The sequence below is a fragment of the Gadus chalcogrammus genome, chromosome 18 (assembly GCF_026213295.1).
Source record: "Gadus chalcogrammus isolate NIFS_2021 chromosome 18, NIFS_Gcha_1.0, whole genome shotgun sequence".
Lineage (NCBI taxonomy): Eukaryota > Metazoa > Chordata > Actinopteri > Gadiformes > Gadidae > Gadus > Gadus chalcogrammus.
In genome coordinates, this window is record NC_079429.1 from 11,091,640 (window position 1) to 11,116,621 (window position 24,982).

The 24,982-nt window shown below is 45.6% G+C and overlaps 2 protein-coding genes across 2 annotated transcripts; both read left to right on the top strand.

The window, feature by feature from the left end:
• Positions 1–939: 939 nt before the first annotated feature.
• csdc2a (cold shock domain containing C2, RNA binding a) lies at positions 940–4,617 on the top strand. The gene is made up of 3 exons (XM_056577309.1): positions 940–1,130; positions 2,008–2,130; positions 2,726–4,617. The coding sequence occupies exons 1-3, from the start codon at positions 940–942 to the stop codon at positions 2,886–2,888; spliced, it is 477 nt and encodes a 158-aa protein (XP_056433284.1). The 3' UTR covers positions 2,889–4,617.
• Positions 4,618–6,724: 2,107 nt separating this feature from the next.
• Positions 6,725–24,082, top strand: gucy2cb (guanylate cyclase 2Cb). The gene is made up of 27 exons (XM_056576897.1): positions 6,725–6,966; positions 8,024–8,136; positions 8,890–8,957; positions 9,149–9,364; positions 9,994–10,115; positions 10,447–10,549; positions 10,858–10,975; positions 11,256–11,394; positions 11,779–11,861; positions 12,157–12,265; positions 12,582–12,663; positions 13,186–13,288; positions 13,439–13,498; positions 13,815–13,886; positions 14,050–14,154; positions 14,452–14,538; positions 15,166–15,298; positions 15,927–16,064; positions 17,963–18,051; positions 18,558–18,649; positions 19,134–19,292; positions 19,609–19,801; positions 20,652–20,826; positions 21,397–21,495; positions 21,737–21,831; positions 22,159–22,235; positions 23,007–24,082. Exons 1-27 carry the CDS (start codon positions 6,768–6,770, stop codon positions 23,200–23,202), a joined length of 3,225 nt encoding a protein of 1,074 aa, XP_056432872.1. The 5' UTR covers positions 6,725–6,767; the 3' UTR covers positions 23,203–24,082.
• The last annotated feature ends 900 nt before the right edge of the window (positions 24,083–24,982 follow it).

Below are 24,982 nucleotides of genomic sequence, written 5' to 3' on the forward strand. Positions count from 1 at the left end.
TATGCTTTAGTAATGTTTATAGACTTGCAACACAAATGTATTTTTCTTCCAATTGTTTCCACAATTCATTGTTCAAATTGTGTATTTTATTGTGCATGGGATAGTTGTCATAATGCATCTAATTATCTCAGTCCTTGAACATTGCACCTCCAGTACTTTTTTAATCATTTAATAGATCATAAGCATGGACAGGCTTATCTTAATTAAAGAAGTTAAATCTACTGAAGGTAATTGGTCCTCGAAAATAAATCCAGGGGCCATTTATTATCACAGAACGGAGGCTTAACAGAAGCACTTTAGTTCAATATTTGAATCAAGGCAATGAAAACGTACAATAATAAGAACCGTAATACGTTAATTAATACCCGCATGAACGTCCCTGTGGCCGACGAGGGATTTTTAATAAAGCAAAGTGAGATGAGACCCTCTGGGATTATGGTATCCTTTTATCATTTTAATATCCATGTTGTTACTTTCATAGCTGCTGCAAGTGGGAGTGTTTTAATGTCTGGTTGTTGTAGTCACAGCTCCGGAAAGCTCCACCTAGAATCACAAAAAAGAGCATGCATTATTTAAAGTTCAGATACTTTCAAGCAATGTTTTTCATTCTCTTAAATCCTGTTTCACTCTTGTTGCCCCCGTCCTTCATCATGTATCATCAACCCTAACTCTGTCTCTCTGTCTCTGTCTCTCTCTCTCTCTCTCTCTCTCTCTCTCTCTCTCTCTCTCTCTCTCTCTCTCTCTCTCTCTCTCTTCTAAACCCCAGGAGAGGGTGACAGCCTCCCTCCGTCTGTCCCGCCCCGCCCCGCTGTAACCCGACCCCACCCAGAGGAGCAGACTGCGTTGCCTCCGGGTGGAGACGCACCTCGTCCCCTCCACCGCCCGCCCCGTGCCTCCACCCACCCCTCCTGCTCCTCCTGCTCCTCATCCTCCCTCTCCATGGCGGAGGCCGGCTCGTCCCCGCAGGACGAAGCCCCGCTGCCCCTCCCCTCGCCCCGCACCCCCCTGCAGCTGTCCTTCCCCTTCCAGAGGGAGGGCAGCCGCGTCTGGGACCGGGAGAGGAAGCCCCCAGTGCCCCCCCGGGACCTGCCCAGCCCCCTGCCCACCAAGAGGACCCGCACATACTCAGCGTGAGGGGCTGTGTGTGTGTGTGTGTGTGTGTGTGTGTGTGTGTGTGTGTGTGTGTGCGTGTGTGCGTGTGAGAGAGTGTGAGTGAGAGAGGGAGACTATCTGTGTGTGTGTGTGTCTGTGTGTGTGTATGCGCTTGCGCACGTGTGTGCAAGTCAGTGTCAAATATATACTGAAGCTATAGGAGATAACATTGTAAAACTTGGCCTAATTAGCTTAACATAATGGGTTAGCATCAGATTACAAATATCACAGTGCGTCTCTGAACGCTCCTAAAAGCTGAGTGCTTAATGTTTTTGTAACAGTGTCCATGCCACAGTCCACCTAGGTGGCTTTTACTGGACTCCTCCGTAACAAGGACGCAGAGTGGTGATGTTCAAACCGGTTTATTTCAGAGGTTGAGATGATAGCGACACAGAGCAGCAGGCGTAACGTGCTGCCATTCAGGACTTGGACCGGAGTGATTGTGGCAATAACCTGGTTTAACCTGTGCACATTGATTGCTCAATGTACAACAGGTGTGCAGCCTCACCCAGCCCCAGGCTGACCCGGGCCAGGTGAGGCTGCTTCAACCAGCCGTCATCCACACACACACTCCATCGTTTGTTTTGTGTTTAAGTAATGTGTATTTGTGTGCGGCAGGTTGTGCTCTGTTATCAAATTACATACTATTTTATATTATATATGACATTACATCGAGTCAAATAACTGATTTATCTAAAAATGATACTGAATTTATAGCTTCATAAATTACCTGTGTCTTAATTTTCCCTTTGTATGATACTATGAGTCCTGAGGTCTCTCCTCGTTGCTCTCCCATTGATAATTAACACTGACCCCCGACCCCTGTCACCTTTGACCCCAACTCTGTGTTAACAGTTCCGTGCGTGCCACCTCCGGTCCGGTCTACAAAGGGGTCTGCAGGAACTTTTCTCGGCCCCGGGGTCACGGCTTCATTCAGCCCTCCCAAGGGGGAGAAGACATCTTTGTCCACATCTCTGAGTGAGTGTGTCTCGAGTCATCCCCCAATCACCAAATGTGATTGGGGGAAGTGATGTTGTTTCTCAATGGAAAAGTCCTTAGATCAGATCATAAATATTTTGATTTAGTTAACTTTATTGGATGGCCATTTATCTCAAATTAGCTAAATTTGCTATTTTATTAGAATAAATTGTATTGGCTGAATTAGCTAGATTAGCTAAATGTATATTTGACATTCCCTGTAAAGCATATTGACACCTTGTTTGTTGCTGACTGATTTGTGTTAATACAAATTAAAATGAATCGTGAAACATTTGACGCATTTTCTTTATTCCATAAAATTGGAAGACAAGGCAGAAAATAATTGGAATACTATTTATCCAATTTAGCTTTTACCGAAAGTGTATAGGACTGAATTATTGAATGAGAGTGAATTGAGACAGATTTCAGGTAGGAAGGGCATTTAAGCCTATAGGTAGGCTGTTGACATGGATTAAAAACCTCTAGCTTTCAAGGTCTTAAAGATCTCTCCATGGTCAAATTATGATGGCCGTAATGAATGAATGAATGTATTAATAATAATTCATTGCGTGCTCCTCTCTGTATCCTCTGACAGTATTGATGGGGAATACGTGCCCATGGAAGGAGATGAAGTCACGTACAAGGTGTGCCCCATCCCTCCCAAGAACCAGAAGATCCAGGCAGTGGAGGTGGTGATCACCCACCTGAACCCAGGAACCAAGCACGAGACCTGGGCTGGGCAGATCATCAGCTCCTAGACGCTGGGTCTAGTCCAGGCTAACCCCAGTTGTAGGGTTATGGGGTTGGACTCTGTGTATGTCTGTGTGTGTCTGTGTCAGGGTGGGTTTGGGGTGTGTGAGGTATATGTGGTGAATCCAGGAAGAACATCTTGTTGTCTTGATGGTTTGGGAGCTACAGTTTGAGCGCTTGGTGGGCTGGATGTTTTCATGGAAGTTGAGACGAATGGGTTTATATCCTGGGATTGGTGTATGGGTCCAAGGATGTTGTACCTTAGCTGGTTGGATGTTTTGAGGGGATAAGTGGATTAGGTTGGGGATCAGAGTTGAAGGGACTGATGTTGTTATGGGTTTTATATTGAGGAATTTGGCACTTGGATCCAAACGGATGAATTTCCAAGGACCTTGAGTGAATGTGGCTTTGATTGGGTATTGATCGATTGGTTGAATAAAAAAGGGATAGTTTCAAAATTAAAAGGGCAAAAGTGAGCAGAGCAAAGCATACAGCTCCCACATTTTTTTCGGAACACAAGGTATGTCCGCTTTAGATATTGCACTATGTTACGTCAAGGTGGTGTTGCAGCATGTTGGAGGATCATTTCCTATGAGGGTTGGAGTTAACAATGGAGGACATGTGATGAGACAGCAGAGCTATCCTATAGAGAATCAAATGGTTTGGTTCAAAAGGGATTACACAGAGATGAGACTGTGGAGCTAGTAATTAAGGAAGGAAGGAAAGAAGGTAAGATGATAGCAGGAAATAAGGAAGCAGGCCCGGGTAAGGAGAAGAACATGAAGAGTTTAAGTGTGTAGTGAGGCATGCGTTGGTACGAAGGGGCCGTGGAAGGTTTGTGTTTACCTAATGGAATGGAGGAAAGTAAAATGAAAATAAAAACAAATATGCACATTTCTTATCACTTTTGGAAACATTGTGAAGGATGCTGTTCTTTGTGAGCTTTGAATTTGTGATTGATTGTAATGAACTCTCAAACTTTTGCGATTCAATGACAAAATGGTAGCCAAGGAGTTTTGAGAGTTCAGTGAAGTCAAGGAGAAAGACGACCAAGAGAGTGGGAAAACTTCTTAAATTATGAGTTTGAACCATCTTTTTATATTTATTTATTTAAGTATTTATTTATTCGTTTTCGGTCAGCAACGCAATGGCTTTCTAACCACGACTAGACAGTTCATTAATAAAATGTGTCTTCAAGGCTAAGCCTGTTTAAAGCCCTACTGCAGCGATACTGCCCTTTGTATGCCTTCCTTCAATTTTCATGGCAAGAATTCAGAAAACAATCAATTCAATCTTCCACAATGCAGTAAATAATGTCGTATGAATGTGACTGTTGCCTTTTTACAGACGATGATGTGATGTCCAAAATGGATGAACAAATACTGTGATGTTTTGGAGATTGTCATGTTCTAATCTTTCTTTCGATTAAAATAAGTGTGGCTAGCTTCAGGCAGGAACTCCTTCGGTTAAATGTTAATTTGTAGTAGCATTTTCCATAAGCCCCTAATTTGTCACCATGATTGTGATTGGACATTGTAGTGATTGTTATGTTTGTTGTTACTTTGCCACGGATAAACCAGGGACACTGTAAGTCACGTTGGCTATACGTGTCTGCTAAATTACAAAACAGTAATGGATAAACCAGGGGACATTTTCGTGTGTCTTCACAAGCACTTTTATGTCAAATCACTGTGACACTGTGTATTGTCTCCTAGCGGAAATAAAAAAAAAAGTAATATAGCCAAATTGTGTGGAATTCCATTTCTCTTCACATCGCCAAAACTTTTTTTAAATTTGTATTTAATTTCACTGAGGGCAAAGAAAATAGTAATGAAGCTTTCATGTTATGAAACCCTTTGTTGCCATTGACTACATAATAATGACTTTAGGGTTATAAACTAAATAAGCAGCCTCATTAAGTACTTTATCTTATGGCTATGATCTGTTACAAAGATTGAATGCCTATTCTGTGTGATTATGGTCCAATAAAAGGACCAACAAGGAAATTGGTATATTCACAAAACATCCACACACAAACACACACACACACACACACACACACACACACACACACACACACACACACACACACACACACACACACACACACACGAGTATGTATTTGAGACATCACTCTGTGTGTTTGTTAATTTGACCGCTGCTTAAAAGAGAGCTTTATTGAGTAAAAATAAGCGGATATTACTGCTGTTATATAATAGAATCTGTGGGATGACTGTATGATGTGCGTTTCTGTGACGTAGATAGTGAAGATGACTGTGCACGGGCGTGTGCTTGTAGATTGTGAGGTTTCATAGCTGACTGTATCTTTGTCTGTTTGTGTGTTTGTGTGGTTCCAACGATTAAGTGGGTTGTGATTTACAACCCTGCTGAAAGTGATGCTTCTCCTTTACCAACACATCAGTTTCTTCTCGTAGGCTACGCTCAGCGTTTTTGGAGGTTCATTAACAAATTCCTGTTTCAGCGTATGCAGCCAATAAACATAGGGGGCATCGGCTTACTCCCAGCCAAAATGTTAAGGGTTCAATCCCCACAGTCCCCATCTACCTAGGAATCCTTGAGCAAAATGCCCTAGCCCCTACGTGCCCCTAAGTCACGTTGGCTATACCTGTCTTCTAAGTTACAAAACAGTAATAGATTACAACGACGTGTGTGGATGATACCTTGAACAGTAAATAAACAATAAAAGGGAAATAAGATCAGATAACACCATTTTCAAAATACTTTTGATTAATTTCATTCTCTACAGCCTGCGTAAGTCTGCGTACATTGATGTGTGTTGACGTTCTTATCTGCATACACGATAGGATCCTGTCGGTCGGGGGTTGTTCTTGGGTCAATATGACCCCACACCACACAACGCTCTATCAGTTCACAATAGAAAAAATCGGTGTGTTTACCTCCTTTATGACCCATGTGACATTTGACTGATGTTGTTACCCTGCACTTCTCTGTTTTTGACAATTAGCCTACGCTGTCTTCCTGATTAATACTTTCTAAAGTCACACACCAGCAAACACACACACACACACACACACACACACACACACACACACACACACACACACACACACACACACACACACACACACACATTGCTTAACTTTATCTAGCTTCACCTTCACCTGCTCCAAGTGACTGCAGACCCTGCCTGTCCCGTTTTATTGGGCCTGCTATCTAGATCAGCACACAAGAAACACATCTCTCGAATTTCCAAGAATTGTTTGGTGTGTGTGTGTGTGTGTGTGTGTGTGTGTGTGTGTGTGTGTGTGTGTGTGTGTGTGTGTGTGTGTGTGTGTGTGTGTGTGTGTGTGTGTGTGTGTGTGTGTGTGTGTGTGCGTGTGTGATCCTTAATTTCATTCATTTAAGATATGTGTGCTTTTAGTTTTTTTCCCTTTCTATCTTTTTTTACACCTGTTGTCTCAGTAAAAGATCTTCTTTGGATTATAATGGGTGACTTTTATAGGGCTTTTGACTCAAAACCCCACCTTGACGGTGCGCTCTTTGTGCTAATGCTGGTTGTACATTAACGACAACCTGCAGTAAGAGAGATACAAACCAGACAGGAAGGCAGTTGGGAGCCTACGTGTGAAGGGCCAACAGCTCCGTGGATTAGGGGCCTACTCAAGAATACCAAGACCAAGACTACACGACTCTTGAATACTCCTTGTGTATATCTAAAACTCACAGTATATGCGATCAAACTTTTATTTTGACAGCGGATAACATTCTACCTTGGACCACATGGAATCCCAATGAAACGTCTATTGATGGATATTTACCATTATCGTCAGATGCGTATATCTAAGGAAGACACCGATGGATGTATGAGTTTTCTCCAGGAGGGCAATAGGGCTGAATAACTCAAAATGGACGTACGTTTGTGTCTCATAATGTCTACATTGAATCTGGTGTTTGGTGACAGTCAGAAGATTCAACATTGTAAGAATGGGAGCTTGATCAACGTGGTCTTGCTGAACGACAACGAGTCTCCCTGGAGTATGAAGTTTGTGAAGGGGAAAGTGTTAGAGGCAATTGAGCTAAATTCCCAAATCAACGCTGCGGCTGGTAAGTGATTTTATAGCCCTGTCAAGCATGGGCCTATTCCTTATACTTAACATATCTAAAACAATTAATTGTGATATTTATCCATTAGTCATTGACGAAAAATTGGAACATAATACTACTACTAATAATAATTCACTATATTTATATAGCGCTTTTCAATGACCCAAAGACGCTTACTAGAAAACACATATTAGAAAACATTTTATGTTGCCATTACTCTGCACTGCACCTGTATACGCGAATGTGTGTGTGTGTGTGTGTGTGTGTGTGTGTGTGTGTGTGTGTGTGTGTGTGTGGTGTGTACACGTAAATATGGAGTCGAAGTACGTAGAGAAAACATCAAAATATATAGCTTATTTTTATTTAAAACAAAAAAGCCCGAAAGAAACAGGGATCTCCCATGCTCTCTCATGCAATCCCTTCCATTTTTGAATAAAAACCTCATAAAGCAACTTTTGTCAAATAGCGTCAAATAGCTGGAGTGCACTACTGCCCTCTAGTGGCAAGAGATCCATGAATGCTGCTTGAGAGAGAGAGAGAGAGAGAGAGAGAGAGAGAGAGAGAGAGAGAGAGAGAGAGAGAGAGAGAGAGAGAGAGAGAGAGAGAGAGAGAGAGAGAGAGAGAGAGAGAGAGAGAGAGGATTATTTCAATTGAAGGGTAGCATGACCTATTCACATTAATGACAAAGAACACACATAACTTACAACACACACAATGAGCTAGGTAAAGAGGCAGCACACAAATAATATAAATACAACTACTATACTAGACACAAATTTACTTTGCACTTCCAGGAAAAATATTACTATCTATTTGTAAATTCAAGGATAACATTAGCAATTAATAACATAACCTATAATATTTATTTAAGTCTGTATGTCTGTCTGTCTCTCTGTGTCCATTTTTGTGTCGGTGTCTGTCTGTATTTCTATTCAGCTATCTATCCATCATACGCCAGAGAGGGCTGGATAGTTAAATATGGTCTTATTTAATGTTTAAAATGTTCAATATTTGAGTAACTTCCTGTGCTCTGTTCTGTCTGTTGTGCCACCATTAGACGTGAGCCAGAACGTCACAGCCCTCTTCAGTCCCTTCGACTCGAGACTCTACCGTATGAAAGGATGTGGCAGCAGCACGTGTGGGGGTGTGGAGGCCGTTAAGAGGCTCAACGTGAGTGATCCCCACAGCCTGGAGACCCTCCAGCTCTGTTTAGCTACACGGATCAGTCTGCACCTCCCGCTGCCCATCTCCTGAATCACAATGTTATCCTGGGCCAATCAGGGCAAACTGGCAAAACTGGCTCGGCAGAAAAGACACAAAACCTTAAGAGTTTATGAGTTTATGAGTAGGTACTAGCAACATTTCTCGCTGGAAAAAACGTTTTCATTGTTTGGAACTGCGCATTGTGATGGCTCCACATATTTTGTTACACCGATTGGCTAAAGGACTTTTGTCCATCAAGGCAGGTACTCCCGCTCACTGAAAGCAATGTGGACGGGCAATTCTATTATAGAGTTGACTATAATAATTTCACAGACAATTGTGAGTTGAGTTGGTATCATCGGTCCACTCAGCCATCGGTGTATTAATGGGTGAAGGTCATTGTGAAGCTTTTGAGTGGTCCCTTGTTAGAGAACCCCACTATAAATACAGTCCATTTCACGGTTGCGTAAAAACATTATGGTTTACTTAAAAGAATGGGGTAACATAGTCTAGTGCAAAATATCAACTCTCTGTTGGACTTGCTGTGCTGTTGTGAGCGCACAGGGTGTCAGACAGTCATTACGCAGTTTTCTTATGTGTATGTGAACTGATTGCTTCGGACATCCTGCCACAGTAAACACCTGATCTGGTACATCCCTGCCCTGTTCCACTGCTTAGCCCATCAGGTCTGAGTGATTCTGTCTGGCTCTTCTTCCACAGGACTCAGGGGAGGTGGGATGTGCCTTTCTGGGCCCCTCGTGCAACTATGCCGTCTTCCAGATGGTGGAGTAAGTGGTTCCCTCTGCCCTCCCCTCTTGTCCTCCTGTTTCTCCACGTTGCTCCTGCCACCTTTCTGACTCTCTCCAACCTCCCCGTCCTCCCGCCTCCTTACCTCCCCCCCTGCACCCTGTGACCCCCATCTACCTGTTGTTTCTCCGTGGTCCCATGGCTCTCTGGGTGTGCCCCCCCCCCCCCCCAGCACGGAGAGCGGTCTGCAGCTCAGCATGCCCATTATCTCGGCGGGGGGCTTCAGCTTGACCTGCGACCACAAGCCCAACTTGCAACGGGTCCTGCCGCCGGCACGCAAGGTGTCCAACTTCTTCACCATGTTCTGGAAGTTCAACCACAAGGTGAAGCCCGCGTGGGACTCCGCCTACGTCTACAAGAAGAAGGTCAACACCGAGGACTGCTTCTGGTGAGCGGGGTTGGATTTAACCGCCTGGTGACAGGGGGATTAGGGGCTGGGTCTGTCTGTCTGTCTGTCTGTCTGTCTGTCTGTCTGTCTGTCTGTCTGTCTGTCTGTGTCTGGCTGTATTTATCGTCTGTCTGTCTGTCGGTTTGTCGGTTTGTCTGTGTCTGTTTGTCTGTCTGTCTGTGTCTGGCTGTCTCTATCAGTCTGTCGGTTTGTCTGTGTCTGTCTGTCTGTCTGTCTCTCTGTTGGTCTGTCTGTCCGTCTGTCTCTCTGTTGGTCTGTCTGTCTGTCTGTCTGTCTGTCTGTCTGTCTGTCTGTCTGTCTGTCTGTCTGTCTGTCTGTCTGTCTGTCTGTGTCTGGCTGTCTCTATCAGTCTGTCGGTTTGTCTGTGTCTGTCTGTCTGTCTGTCTGTCTGTCTGTCTGTCTGTCTGTCTGTCTGTCTGTCTGTCTGTCTGTCTGTCTGTCTGTCCGTCTATCTGTCTATCATATGTATGGGATGGCTGAATCTATACTTCAAACAGCCTACCTGTAGACCTCCTGTAGCCACATCGCCCTAGCTGCTCATTAACGGAGGATAAGGGCGTCCGCTGAACGGGTCTGTAGTAAAACCGTTCCTCACACCTTGTGTTCAGGTATATAGGCGCCCTGGAGGCCAGCAAAGCAGATTTCTTTAGAGATGTTCACCTTCATGTTCTTCGTGAGCCGCGGGAGCTCCAATCAACGCTGCGCAACCCCCAGAACCGGACCAGCAACCGTGAGTCTGCCATGTTGCTCAACGGCACAAAGCTGATTTGTCGTGTCTGTGGAGATATTTGACCCAATGAATCCAACATAAATAGATATAAGATATTTGCATTGTTGTTGCCGCCTGAAGTTAGCAGGAGCGTTTCCCTGTCGTCGCTTAAATACCGATTTAAACACAAAACGAATGCAGCACCATTGTGCGATTCGCCTGCAGGACAGAGCCGTGGGACGCGTTCATCCCCTCCCATCACACCCATCACTTGTGTCTGCTCGATGTAAACATCGACCTACATTCAGCTCTGTTCAACTACCTCTCGCTGTCACTTCTGATTGGATGGCAGTGTTCATCGCGTGCGGATCCCCGGCTGACATGCAGGAGTTGAAGAACAACACGGCGGAGGCCAACAGCAAAGACATCCTCTTCTTGCTGATCGACCTTTACAAGTCAGTCCCTCTTCTCCCCCTCTTTCCCTGGCTCTGTTTCCTCCCTCCTTTCAGCCTGTCCTCCCCCCCACACACACACACACACACACACACACACACACACACACACACACACACACACACACACACACACAAGTTCACAAACTCACTTACACTCAGAAGGCAAGAGGTGGCAAGCAACAGCCTGCCAAGGTCGAGGGCTTCATGTTAGGCACAGTCCGAGGCAAAGAGGCGCACGCACGCGACGGTGTGCGTGCGGCTGCTAGGTGTCCCCTAACGCTGTGTCCCTGGGTCTCCTGGTTCACCAGTGATGAGTATTACAGAAACGCCACGTCCCTGCCCTTCATGGAGAACGTGCTGGTGCTGACCATGCCGGACGTCAGGCACTACAAAGTGGACATGGACCTGAGCAACGACACCACGGTGGTGAGAGCAGCAATGTTTAACATCCAGATGGGTTCGTTGATGAGCGCACTGTTTCACTGTGTGCGGAAATGTATGGGGAAATGTTTTTCAAAGCACATGCAAACTTGACCTATTTTGTTAAAATAGCATTCTCTGACTGATTCATTGGTGTTATATGTGAGGAAATGTACTTTTAAATGTTTAGTTTTTAATTATTTATCTATTTATCATTTTCTTATCTTTTTTGGTGTAATGACGGTTGTGATTTGACATTGAATCTGTGCGTTTCTTTTCTGTCCAGATGAATGACTACATGGCAGCTTATCATGACTCAGTGCTCCTCGTCGGGGAAGTGATGAGGAAGATCTGGAGAGAACTTGGAGAAGGCAGTGACATGCAGTCCATCAATCACAGCTACTTCAGGAACATCACCTTTAATGGTAAGAATATGGACAACACAAGAAATAATAGATAAAATTCATGTTTTGTATCAAGACACCAATAACATTACCCTCCCCAAAAATAACATAGAATATTTTAACTGATACAGCGATATAAGCATTTAAATGAAAATTAAGACAGTTGCATAGATGTAATGGACCGCACCAAATCATGTCAAATTCTAATAACGTACTTTGTATTATTTTATGATATATTTAAATGCATAAATACAGAAAAAACGGAAACCACTTCCCATGATTGGGGACATTCTACGTTGGACTTTAGTTTGTCATTGCTGAGGGCAAGGGTCAAGTGGAGGCACTATATGGCCCATTGTGCTGCTAGTGGTTTGTTGTTGTTGATCTCCTGCCTCACCTGTCCAGGTATTGGTGGGACCTACAAGCTTGACGAGCATGGAGACAGGGATGTGAACTTCTCGGTCATTTACACCACCGAAACCAAAAAGGTAACTCATCAGATGATCTGTAATATTCAGATAATAATAACTATTATTTGATTGTGTATAGGCATTATACCAGAGGTGTGATAGTGGGGGCGAGCGCAGGTGTATCTTGTCGCGTTACGGTGGCCACTGGCACGGCTAAAGACCCATAGGTAGCTTTATGAGCCTCTGCTCTCTTCGTCCCTATAATACACTACAAGGTCTAGTCACCTATTAGCCGGTTAAAAGTCATTGTGAAATCTTTGTGCTTTGACGTCATGAACGTTTATGAGCATGTTGTCATGTGATTTTCTTTTAGTATGGAACCTTATTTGCGTTCAACACGGTGTACAATACCACCAAACTGAACACTTCAAACCCAACTTTTATCTGGGGGAATAAACTTCCCTACGCTACGCCATACCGGGGTATGTGTTCGCACGCACGCACGCACGCACACACGCACCTGATCATTAGAAGATCAAACTCCAGACAGATAAGTGTTTTTATGGCCTAAAAATGGAGCAATGATATGTCGGTGTCACAAATGGACACATAAGATGTAATAAATGAGGTTACTTCTTTCTTGAAATTTTTATTTTCTGTCGGGACTTTAATGTTTTCTTATTTAATCTCAGGTCGGATTCCCTGTACTTCGTGTCTCCCCTGTCCCCTAGCAACAACTAAACAGATTATCTTTTTTTTCTTCTTCTTCTTCTCCTCTCTGGCTGTCGACCCCCCCAGTAATGAGTACTAATGACATCATCGTCATCGTTCTGTCGGTTACCGTGGTAGTGGTGGCAACCATTGCCTTCATCTTCTACAGGTTAGCAACAGCCAATTGAAAAAGGTCGAGTCAATGAGGTCAAGAAGAGCAATGCGGGTGTGAGTCATCGCAGCGCTATTGGCTGATAAGATAACCCTAATGATGATGAGGAAACAGCATGTTTACATGAACACTACTGAGCCAATCAGATAAAGACAGTCACTGGAATTATTTAGTTACTCACGTTAGTTCCATAATGCGAGTTGATTTATCCCCAGAACACACTACTAATAAGCAATCCTTGTTGTAGTTCACCACTATTCAACTTCCGATTAGGACACTTTCACTGAAATTATTGTCAATGTTAACACGGTAAATAGTGTGTCCATACCTTAACGGGCGTATTGCCTTACTCTGATTAATCAGCCTTAAGTTAACCAATGTGGGAATAGGTTAGTTGGGTTAGATGGGTTAGTTATCAATGGTGTGTGTGTGTGTGTGTGTGTGTGTGTGTGTGTGTGTGTGTGTGTGTGTGTGTGTGTGTGTGTGTGTGTGTGTGTGTGTGTGCGCGTGTGTGTTCAGGCAGAACCGACGGGAGCGTCGGACCAGGAAGAGGTGGTCCCACATCCCGTCCGACCGCATCACACTGATGGAGCAGAAGGAGCACAACGTTATCTCCCTCAAGGTCAGAGGTCAAAGGGTCACGGGGTCAGGGGGTCCCTGAAGTAAAAGAGAGAGGAGATCCACAAAAATATCTAAGAATGAGGAGGGTGCACGGCCCACAGGAGTAAAAGTGAGCATGTCTATTATATTTTTATCTTTTCTGCCCGTTTAGATCGACGATGAGAGGAAAGAGACGAATTACAAGATCCGTTGTGGACGCTACGACAAAAAGGTTATTATCTTTTTGGCTATTTTATTATGAAACACAATTAGGTAAATTACACACACTTGAATGAATACATTAATGCAAAGGCAAATTAAGATGGAGTGATGATTCATTCATTAGTGGATCCAATGTGCAAATATGGGGCAGATTGTCTGTCACAACTTATGAAATAATTACTTGGCCTCATGTCAAAGAAAGCTAATTTGAGACACAAGTTACATACACCAAATTATTAATCGATTGTGTAATTGACAACTTCTGCCCTGTAAAGAATCAACGTTATTCAGCAAATGCAATTCTGATACCGTTGTCATGGGTCCAGGTTGTTATTCTAAAGGAGCTGAAGCACTCGGATGGGAACTTTGACGAGCCACAGAGAATTGAGCTGAACTCAGTAAGAGAGACACACACACACACACACACACACACACACACACACACACACACACACACACACACACACACACACACACACACACACACACACACACACACACACACACACACACACACACACACACGTGTCCCAGGTGACAGTAATAATGTCTTCCCACCAGATGCTGCTGATTGACTACTACAACCTGACCAAGTTCTACGGCACGGTGCAGCTGGAGCAGGGGGTGTTCGCCGTGCTGGAGTACGGAGAGAGGGGCTCCCTCAGGGTGAGTGGGGGTCCCACGGGCGCCGTTCGGCCCAGCCGTCCGACGCTTAGTTAGGAACCTCACTGATCAATAGAGACCGTCCGAGGCACCCAATATTTGTGCCATTAATGTCATACAATTTCTTTAATCGTATGCTGGGGAGAGATGATTACATGTATGGCATGAATGCACAACAGCATATCAAGACGTTTTCATGTTATTTTTTGTGAAAACTTTAGTTTAATGTCCTGCGAGAGACTCTCCTGTACTCTTACTGTACAGGAGAATTTGCCACTTATCATTGATCCGTCTCCTCAGTACGTGCTGAACGATAAGGTGTCCTACCCAGAAGGGACTTTCATGGACTGGGAGTTCAAGATCTCTGTGATGTACGACATCAGCAAGGTAACGGACGAACAGTTTTGATGGCAACAGAGAGTCGGTTTTTTTTCACAGCTGAAGGCTGCGTGTGAATCTACGTCATATGGAAGTGTGTCATAGTGATCCCAGGAGAGAGCCATAGGACATGTGTTCAGAGCGCAATGTAAATACGAGTAGTCCTGTCAGAGCTGAAAAAACCCTTATGTCACCACCAGCCTCTTTCACTTGACCGTACCAATCGTTGTATCATCGGATATATTATATGCTGTACACAACATTTAGTAATGTTATCTTATCAAAGATAAGATAACATTAAGCCCTAACTTAGATTGGTGAATTAATAGCAGCCAAGATTTAATTCTGAACAATCCTATCCTAAGAATCATTCTTTATTGTTATTCCTCCTGAAACAAAAACTTTATTATTAGGCTATTCTCTAGTCAAAGTAAAAGAAACAACCATTTGATTTAAAAAAATATATATTCTACATAAATAACAGGGTGTTAAAGTAATCAACATACACTTTAAAGTCCAAAGTATTTTATTTTGTATTCACCTAGTGTTCACATTCATGACAATCAAACCAAAAGCAATGTGCTGTAAAACCCTGACTGCTCCGTGTCCTCAGTACGAGTCTTGCCTCCGTTGCAGGGGATGTCGTACCTCCACGCCAGCAACATACAGGTCCACGGACGCCTCAAGTCCACCAACTGTGTGGTGGACAACCGCATGGTGGTGAAGATCACCGACTTTGGCTGCAACACCATCCTCAGCCCCGGAAGAGGTAGGAGCCCCGGTGGAGCCCAATGGAAGAGAAGATGTGATTGTGATCGGTAAAATGATTGCGTTGGTATCAAAGATGTCGGGAGCTTTACACGGAGCAGGAAGTGATGTCAGGATGAGTGTGATGATGGGCGCGAGAAAGGGCAGGATTTCAGAGCATTGTTTGGTTTGGGCTTTATCCTTCTCCGTTACATGTTTAACATGTTGTTTAGTCAAAAGGCTCCATATATAATCTCCCTGTCTTCCTTGTTGTTCTTCTGGTCACGTTCTTATTCTTCCTGCTCCGGGCACGGTTAACTGGCGTGCACCGCTACAAAGGAAGTAAGAGAAAGGGGAATTACAATTCATGACCCTGTCTCTGCCTAAGCAGGATGCATTGGAGGCTGTTGTTGGCATGGTTGCTTAAGATTCACCTGTCACCCGTCATGTTGTCTCCTCTTTTACCCCCTCCTCCTCCTCCTCCTCCTCCCCCCCTCCTCCTCCTCCTCCTCCTCCTCCTCCTCCTCCTCCTCCTCTCCTCCTCCTCCTCCACCCCCTCCTCCTCCTCCTCCTCCTCCCCCTCCCCCTCCTCCTCCTCCTCCTCCTCCTCCTCCTCCTCCTCCTCCCTGTGTGGCCCCGCACCCGGCCAGACCTGTGGACGGCCCCTGAGCACCTGCGGCAGGAGGGCATCTCCCAGAAGGGAGACGTCTACAGCTTCAGCATTATAGCCCAGGAGATCGTCCTCCGCAAGAGCACCTTCTATACAGAGCGCTGCTCTGACCGGGCAGGTCTCTCTCTCTCTCTCTCTCTCTCTCTCTCTCTCTCTCTCTCTCTCTCTCTCTCTCTCTCTCTCTCTCTCTCTCTCTCTCTCTCTCTCTCTCTCTCTCTCTCTCTCTCTCTCTCTCTCTCTCTCTCTCTCTCTCTCTCTCTCTCTCTCTCTCTCTCTCTCTCTCTCTCTCTCTCTCTCTCTCTCTCTCTGTCTGTCTGTCTGTCTGTCTGTCTGTCTGTCTGTCTGTCTGTCTGTCTGTCTGTCTGTCTGTCTGTCTGTCTGTCTGTCTGTCTGTCTGTCTGTCTGTCTGTCTGTCTGTCTGTCTGTCTGTCTGTCTGTCTGTCTGTCTGTCTGTCTGTCTGTCTGTCTGTCTGTCTGTCTGTCTGTCTGTCTGTCTGTCTGTCTGTCTGTCTGTCTGTCTGTCTGTCTGTCTGTCTGTCTGTCTGTCTGTCTGTCTGTCTGTCTGTCTGTCTGTCTGTCTGTCTGTCTGTCTGTCTGTCTGTCTGTCTGTCTGTCTGTCTGTCTGTCTGTCTGTCTGTCTGTCTGTCTGTCTGTCTGTCTGTCTGTCTGTCTGTCTGTCTGTCTGTCTGTCTGTCTGTCTGTCTGTCTGTCTGTCTGTCTGTCTGTCTGTCTGTCTGTCTGTCTGTCTGTCTGTCTGTCTGTCTGTCTGTCTGTCTGTCTGTCTGTCTGTCTGTCTGTCTGTCTGTCTGTCTGTCTGTCTGTCTGTCTGTCTGTCTGTCTGTCTGTCTGTCTGTCTGTCTGTCTGTCTGTCTGTCTGTCTGTCTGTCTGTCTGTCTGTCTGTCTGTCTGTCTGTCTGTCTGTCTGTCTGTCTGTCTGTCTGTCTGTCTGTCTGTCTGTCTGTCTGTCTGTCTGTCTGTCTGTCTGTCTGTCTGTCTGTCTGTCTGTCTGTCTGTCTGTCTGTCTGTCTGTCTGTCTGTCTGTCTGTCTGTCTGTCTGTCTGTCTGTCTGTCTGTCTGTCTGTCTGTCTGTCTGTCTGTCTGTCTGTCTGTCTGTCTGTCTGTCTGTCTGTCTGTCTGTCTGTCTGTCTGTCTGTCTGTCTGTCTGTCTGTCTGTCTGTCTGTCTGTCTGTCTGTCTGTCTGTCTGTCTGTCTGTCTGTCTGTCTGTCTGTCTGTCTGTCTGTCTGTCTGTCTGTCTGTCTGTCTGTCTGTCTGTCTGTCTGTCTGTCTGTCTGTCTGTCTGTCTGTCTGTCTGTCTGTCTGTCTGTCTGTCTGTCTGTCTGTCTGTCTGTCTGTCTGTCTGTCTGTCTGTCTGTCTGTCTGTCTGTCTGTCTGTCTGTCTGTCTGTCTGTCTGTCTGTCTGTCTGTCTGTCTGTCTGTCTGTCTGTCTGTCTGTCTGTCTGTCTGTCTGTCTGTCTGTCTGTCTGTCTGTCTGTCTGTCTGTCTGTCTGTCTGTCTGTCTGTCTGTCTGTCTGTCTGTCTGTCTGTCTGTCTGTCTGTCTGTCTGTCTGTCTGTCTGTCTGTCTGTCTGTCTGTCTGTCTGTCTGTCTGTCTGTCTGTCTGTCTGTCTGTCTGTCTGTCTGTCTGTCTGTCTGTCTGTCTGTCTGTCTGTCTGTCTGTCTGTCTGTCTGTCTGTCTGTCTGTCTGTCTGTCTGTCTGTCTGTCTGTCTGTCTGTCTGTCTGTCTGTCTGTCTGTCTGTCTGTCTGTCTGTCTGTCTGTCTGTCTGTCTGTCTGTCTGTCTGTCTGTCTGTCTGTCTGTCTGTCTGTCTGTCTGTCTGTCTGTCTGTCTGTCTGTCTGTCTGTCTGTCTGTCTGTCTGTCTGTCTGTCTGTCTGTCTGTCTGTCTGTCTGTCTGTCTGTCTGTCTGTCTTCATTTATTTCCCTTTCTCAGCCAAGTCATAATTCTAATAACCTAATAATCCTATAACATAAGCGCGACTCCATGTGTGTCCTAACAGAGAAGTTGTCCAGGGTGCAGGATCCTGACAGCATCTCGTACTTCAGACCTGATCTAAATTTCGAAAGTGCATCGGAAAAAGAACTAGAGGTGTGTGTGTGTGTGTCTCTGTGTGTGTGTGTGTGTGTGTGTGTGTGTGTGTGTGTGTGTGTGTGTGTGTGTGTATGTGTGGGTGTACTTGTGTGTCACTCTGTATATATTTATGCTGTAACACTGAACAATAAGGATACAATAATAAACCATTAGCTAGTGCAGAAATAAGCATTATTATAAAGCATTAACACAGGGGTTAGGGTCCCTAGCCTATTAAATAATGTATAAATTAGTAGCTTAGCTAACATGAACCCCATTACCTTCGTTAACTTGAACACAATTAGTTAACATGATCACCATTAGTAAATGATTACTAGACCATTAGTTAATTAAAGGGTAATTAATTTACCCATACCCAGTTAAAGTATATGCCTGTGTGTGTGTGTGTGTGTGTGTGTGTGTGTGTGTGTGTGTGTGTGTGTGTGTGTGTGTGTGTGTGTGTGTGTGTGTGTGTGTGTGTGTGTGTGTGTGTGTGTGTGTATATGTCTGGCTCCATGTTGCAGGTATACCGGTTAATAAAAACCTGTTGGGAGGAGGATCCAGAGAAAAGACCAGAGTTCAAAAAGGTTGAAAACTGTTTTGGGAAGATCTTCAGGTATATTCCTAGTCTATTTCATTAACTTAAACTTGCTGCAAATAGATCGACCATGATCGCTTTATCAGAATGAATCACTAAATCAAACGTATTCGTTCTCTTCCCTTATCCTTCTGCTCTTTCCCCTCTCTCAATCTTCCCACCTCTGCTCTTCATCCCTCCCTCCTCCCTCCCTCCTCCCTCCCCTTCTCCCTCCCCTCTCCCTCCCTCCTCCCTCCCTCCTCCCTCCCCTCCTCCCTCCCTCCTCCCTCCCTTCTCCCTCCCTTCTCTCTCCCCTCCCCTCTGCTCCTTCCTCCCTCCCTCCTCCCTCCCCTCCTCCCTCCCTCCTCCCTCCCTCCTCCCTCCCTCCTCCTCCCTCCTCTCTCCCTCTTCCCTCCCTCCTCCCTCCCTCCTCCTCCCTCCCTCCTCCCTCCCTCCTCCCTCCCTTCTCCCTCCCCTCCCCTCCCTCCTCCCTCCTGTCTCCCCTGCTCCCTCCCTCCTGCAGTAACCTTCACAGCAAGGACAACGAGAGCTACATGGACAACCTGATCCGCCGGCTGCAGATGTACTCCAAGAACCTGGAGCTGCTGGTGGAGGAGAGGACGGCCCTCTACAAGGCAGAGCGCGACCGGGCCGACTGCCTCAACTACATGCTGCTCCCGGGGTGGGTTCAGGGCCAGGGGGTCCGTCCTCCCACCACCACTGTCCTGTGGACGTGACGGGGAAACGGGGCGCTGTTGTTATAGTTTATGTTTCTGTCAATGTTTGTAATTAAAGAGAAGCAAGCATTTATTAGAATGTCGACTGTGTCCCTGTGTCCGTCCGTCGGTATATTTTCTCTTACTGCTGTCTTTCTGTCTGTCTGTTTGTCTGTCTATCTTTCCAATCCATCTCTCTCTGCCTGACATATGTCCCTTTCGTCCACCTGTCCATCCTTCTCCCTCTCCATCTCCATCAATCCCTCCACCCCTCCTCTCCAGGCCGGTGGTGAAGAGTCTGAAGGAGACGGGGGTGGTGGAGCCGGAGCTGTACGACGAGGTGACGGTGTACTTCAGCGACGTGGTGGGCTTCACCACGCTGTGCCAGTACTCCACCCCCATGGAGGTGGTGGACATGCTCAGCGACATCTACAGGGGCTTCGACAGCGTGCTGGACCACCACGATGTCTACAAGGTAGCCTGGCCCCCCCCGCCGCCCTGGGGCCTCTAGGCTGGGGGCCGCCATGTTGTACTCCACCAAACCACTGTAGTTACCTTGGGTACTGAGGGCTGAGTACAGATGTTTCACGTGTTATCCATTTGACATTTATTTTGCAACCATTGCCTTTTCATGAGGATTAACCTAGCGATGGTCAATGCTTGGTACTTGTTTCTATGAATATCTTTACTCTACCGACTTTGATATTGTTTCTCTGTCTTCTGACAAATGTACTTATGCAAGTCGTTATGGATAAAAGCGTCTGCTAAATGCACTAAATATAAGTGTGATGAGACTCCAAAATGGGCAATTGTTGTGAAAAGTCTCTAATTGTTATCAGAGGTTTGGTATCAACTGCATTTACAAACCTAACAACACATGCAGTGGAAGAAGGGCCCTATCTCGCATCAGGCGCAATTGACTTCCTACACTGACGCATGTGTCGTTGCTAGTTTGCAACTGGCGCAGAGCGTTCTTTTCAATATCAACTCGTCAGATTGAAATGCGCTCATGGCTCTTAAAGGGGATGGGAGATGGCACTCTCATTGGTTTATTGCACGTTACGCCCGAACCACACCTACGGGTATTTAGGCCACTTCAGACCAACCCTTTTTAGATTTGCGCCGGGCACAAGAGTCATTGTTGTGCCGGTAAAATAGCAACATCGCCATAGAACCGCCAACAAAGCTACTTGCGCTTGGCGCTTCTCGTTTCAGCCCGTTAAAATTGGGCCCTAAAACACTTAGCATTGAGCTTCACTCATTCTTCCACTTCACAAATTCAAACCCCGTAACTAAACGGTCGCCGTGGTGACGGTGGTTGTCAGGTAGAGACCATCGGCGACGCCTACATGGTGGCGTCGGGGCTGCCCAGGCGCAACGGGAACCGGCACGCGGTGGACATCTGCCGCATGGCGCTGGACATCCTGGCCTTCATGGGCTCCTTCCAGCTCAGACACCTGCCCGGCATCCCCGTCTGGATACGCATCGGCGTGCACTCAGGTGAGGGGGGGGCGGGGCAGGGCAGGGGAGCTGGGGGCGGGGCAGGGGGGCTGGGGGCGGGGCAGGGGAGCTGGGGGCGGGGCAGGGGAGCTGGGGGCGGGGCAGGGGAGCTGGGGGCGGGGCAGGGGAGCTGGGGGCGGGGCAGGGGAGCTGGGGGCGGGGCAGGGGAGCTGGGGGCGGGGCAGGGGACGTGTGTCTGGGCTTATGTGTGGAGTGATGGGCTCAGATGTTTTGTATTGGGATGTGACCGTTGTGTGTGCGTATGTGTGTGTGTTTGTGTGTGTGCGTGGGTGTATATGTGTGTGTGTGTGTGTGTGTGTGTGTGTGTGTGTGTGTATGTGGGTGTGTGTGTGTGTGTGTGTGTGTGTGTGTGTGTGTGTGTGTGTGTGTGTGTGTGTGTGTGTGTATGTGGGTGTGTGTGTGTGTGTGTGTGTGTGTGTGTGTATGTGTGTGTGTGTGTGTGTGTGTGTGTGTGTGTGTGTATGTGTGTGTGTGTGTGTGTGTGTGTGTGTGTTCGTGTGTGTGTGTGTGTGTGTGTGTGTGTGTGTGTGTGTGTGTGTGTGTGCGCAGGTTCGTGTGCAGCAGGAGTGGTGGGGATGAAGATGCCCCGGTATTGTTTATTTGGGGACACGGTGAACACCGCCTCCCGCATGGAGTCCACAGGACACCGTAAGCACCTTCATATCGACGTAATATCTATCTATACTTACATACATACTACAGGGTACAATATGGAATCCACAGGGAGCTGGGCACACAATCATGTGTACAAGTATACCTCCGATGGACGGACAAGCGGACATCGGTCTGCTATACTCGTAAACACTATGTACAGTATGTTTATACTACAGACGTCTGTGGATGCACGTCTTCCTATGTCTCCTCACTAAACAAAACGTGTGCCCCCCAGCCCTCAGGATCCACGTGAGCGAACCCACCGTCAAGATCCTGGGACGGACCGGCTGCCAGTTTGAGTTCGAGGCCAGAGGGGAGACCGTCCTCAAGGTACGGCTACGCTTTCCTAACAGCTTGGGGGACATGCAGCTACAGAGAGATATCGAGTGAGATAGAGTGAGATATAGGCATAGATAGACAGACATGCAGACAGAGAGAGAGAGAGAGCTGGAGAGATTGGTAGATAATGGACTGAACAAAGAGCAAGAATGGTATCTGCCAGGTATTATCTAAAATACAATGTCATAAACGAGTGCGTGTGTGTGTGTGTGTGTGTGTGTGTGTGTGTGTGTGTGTGTGTGTGTGTGTGTGTGTGTGTGTGTGTGTGTGTGTGTGTGTGTGTGTGTGTGTGTGTGTGTGTGTGTGTGTTTGTTAAAGGGTAAGGGCACAGAATCGACTTACTGGTTGACGGGCGAGAAGGGCGAGGATTATGACCTGCCGACACCTCCGACCACGTATGTCATCACTTCCTGTTCCTGCTCTCCTCATTTCTCAGTACACACACACACACACACACACACACACACACACACACACACACACACACACACACACACACACACACACACAAACGTACAAATCATATATTATCAGAGTGCACGTGTGTAAAGAGTGCAGAGCATGTCACGTACTCACATGATAATCCAATCTATATTATTTTGGTCCGTTTGTTTCGGCCAGGCACTCAGATAATATATCTAATAGTAATAGATAACGACCGGATATAATTCCATCATGACGTGGGAAAATGTTTAACCTTTTAACTGTTGGGTTATAAACTTGGAACACTGGAACCATCGTCATTATCCTGTAAATGTTGGTTGTCTTTCCTTTAACTCTATGGACTACTACTACATTAATCTAAGAGGGAAGTAATCACTGATTCGATTTGACAGTGGGTGTATTTTTCCTCATCATTTCTAATCATTTTGACAAAACAGATAATTGCATTTAAAAAGTTACAAATGCTCTTTGGTTATGTGGTTCTATAGATGTAGCATTGTCGAATTGCTTTTGCATTGTTATTGTTTTTTCATATTTATGCTCTAAAGCTGTTGTATAGTTGTCGTATCGATGTTATATTGTCATAGATGCTCTATTGTTGTCGTATAGTTGCCATATTCATGAAATATAGTTGTTAAATTGTCATATTTATGTTGTTGTCATAGTGATGACGTGTTTTTGTCGTATTGGCGTTCTATAATGTTGACGTCTTGTTGCCGTAGTGAGAACTTCCAGCGGCTACGGCAGCACCTGGCCCAGATGATTCTAGAGTGTGTGGAGCGGCGTTCCGTGGGCTCCATCAGGAAGAGGGCGCCCCGGCCGCTGAGGCAGATAAAGATGGAGCAGGAAGGGGATCACTACCAGCCCGAGTACCTCCACCTGGCCACTGTGGAGAACACCCTGAGCACCTTCCTGTGAGCCCAACGCTACTGACCAACCCAGCCTCTAACCCACCCTGGCTAACCAACCCTAACTAGCTCACCTTAAGCGGAGCTGCCGTACCTCATCTCTCAACTGTATCTGACCGTACCAGTTTAAATGTGCGGCTAATCACACCAGGTGTGAGTGTGATTAGCCGTTTAGATGAGGTGTGTCCACCCAGATGTGTGCTGAATAGATCAGTCTGCCAGCCTACCCAGTGGACTGTAGAAAACGTTGCTCATCTATGCGTCATAGATCTAGGTGGACACGCCAATTTGTGATGTCAGAAGAGGCAGATTTTTAAAAAGGCTTGTAGCACTCACACCTGGTGGTATAATATGTCACCTGATCGCACAAACCAAACCACACATACCCTGTCAGGTAAGGAGAATAACCTGTTTCAAGTTTGGCCCGCAATCCATAATTACATGTTATACAATATAACATATTAATCTAAATCTGACATGGTCATTATCATCTGTTCGATTAAGGTTCGAAGAGGTCATCTTGGATCAATCCAACTGACCAGAACGTTTTCATCTAGTGCTTAGTCCAGCTAGACACCCAAGAATTCTCTCACTCAATACTGTGCATTTAGTATTATTTCTGTTACCTTTACTCTTTCATTAGAATATTTTAAGCTGTGTTGTCCTTTGGTATTCTAATATTTGCTAAATAAATGTGTTTTTATTTTGCATGTAAATCATAAGGGCCAGTATAAAGTCTAATATATATATGTGGTAGAGACAAGCCTACTTGACGCTCGTGTGAAGTTCACAGAAAATTGTTGTAAAGAAACAAACGTAACCATTTCTACTTTATAAACAAAAGATAGGACAACTTTATTTAGTTGAGGGTGAAATTCACTTACAATAAATAATTTAACCTCACCCTGGGCATGTATTGTGGAGATCATTGTACATGGTATATTACATCAGTTGGTTTCATGAAGTGACACGGTGGTTACAGGAAGTGATGGATACAGAAAGTGACTTGTAACATTTAGCTTGAGGCGATTAAGAGTCCAACGTTAGCACTCTGTACAATCACATTGGGTGCATGGGCACGTCCTCTTTTTGCAGTGTTCAAAGGGAAAAATCCAGCACAACATATTTATTAATTCCTTTATTTTGTATTTGCCTGACACAGCTCGCTCACTTAAGAGGCCACTGTGCACTCGGCTTGATTAAAAAGGACAGCAGTTGTACATTTGAATTGGAACTAAAAAGACACGGAACGAAAGTACAGCAGAATCATCAGACATGGTGAATAATTCAATGTGGTTCCACTAGCTATACCGGTGAGTGGGCGGCGTTCCCTATACAGTGAATTGAGTAGGCCTACTGCCGTTATAAAATGGAGAAAGTGGACGCTTAACACAAAAACGGACGGAATTATATAGAATATTAACTACACACAATTTGAACACGCTGCAAGGTTCAACAGCTTGTTGATTGAACAGCCCACCGGGGGGACCTTGCCTGGTTTTTGCAGAGTTTAAAACTTCGATACTTATTCAAAATAATAGTGAACTGAAAAAAAAAAAAGTATCAATCCTTCACGTGAAACAAATGAAGAAATTCTAATGTAGGCTACTTTAAAAGAAAACACCACCACACAAAGCACAGCAAATAGTGTCAAATATAAACGGCGAACATAATACATTCCTTAATAATAAATAAACTTGTAAACAAATAATAAAAAAAACAACAACCATAATAAGGCATGAACTTCTTGAACTGTACAGCGTTGAGGCGTTCCATATAACAGGTGTTAG

Excerpts from the sequence above, each read along its gene's own strand:
- gucy2cb (XM_056576897.1), top strand. The coding sequence starts at position 6,768 with ATGGACGTACGTTTGTGTCTCATAATGTCTACATTGAATCTGGTGTTT. Across the intron at positions 15,299-15,926 it reads CATCCTCAGCCCCGGAAGAG|ACCTGTGGACGGCCCCTGAG; the intron begins GTAGGAGCCCCG and ends GCACCCGGCCAG. Across the intron at positions 18,052-18,557 it reads CATCGGAAAAAGAACTAGAG|GTATACCGGTTAATAAAAAC; the intron begins GTGTGTGTGTGT and ends TCCATGTTGCAG.
- csdc2a (XM_056577309.1), top strand. The coding sequence starts at position 940 with ATGGCGGAGGCCGGCTCGTCCCCGCAGGACGAAGCCCCGCTGCCCCTC. Across the intron at positions 1,131-2,007 it reads AGGACCCGCACATACTCAGC|TTCCGTGCGTGCCACCTCCG; the intron begins GTGAGGGGCTGT and ends CTGTGTTAACAG. Across the intron at positions 2,131-2,725 it reads ATCTTTGTCCACATCTCTGA|TATTGATGGGGAATACGTGC; the intron begins GTGAGTGTGTCT and ends ATCCTCTGACAG.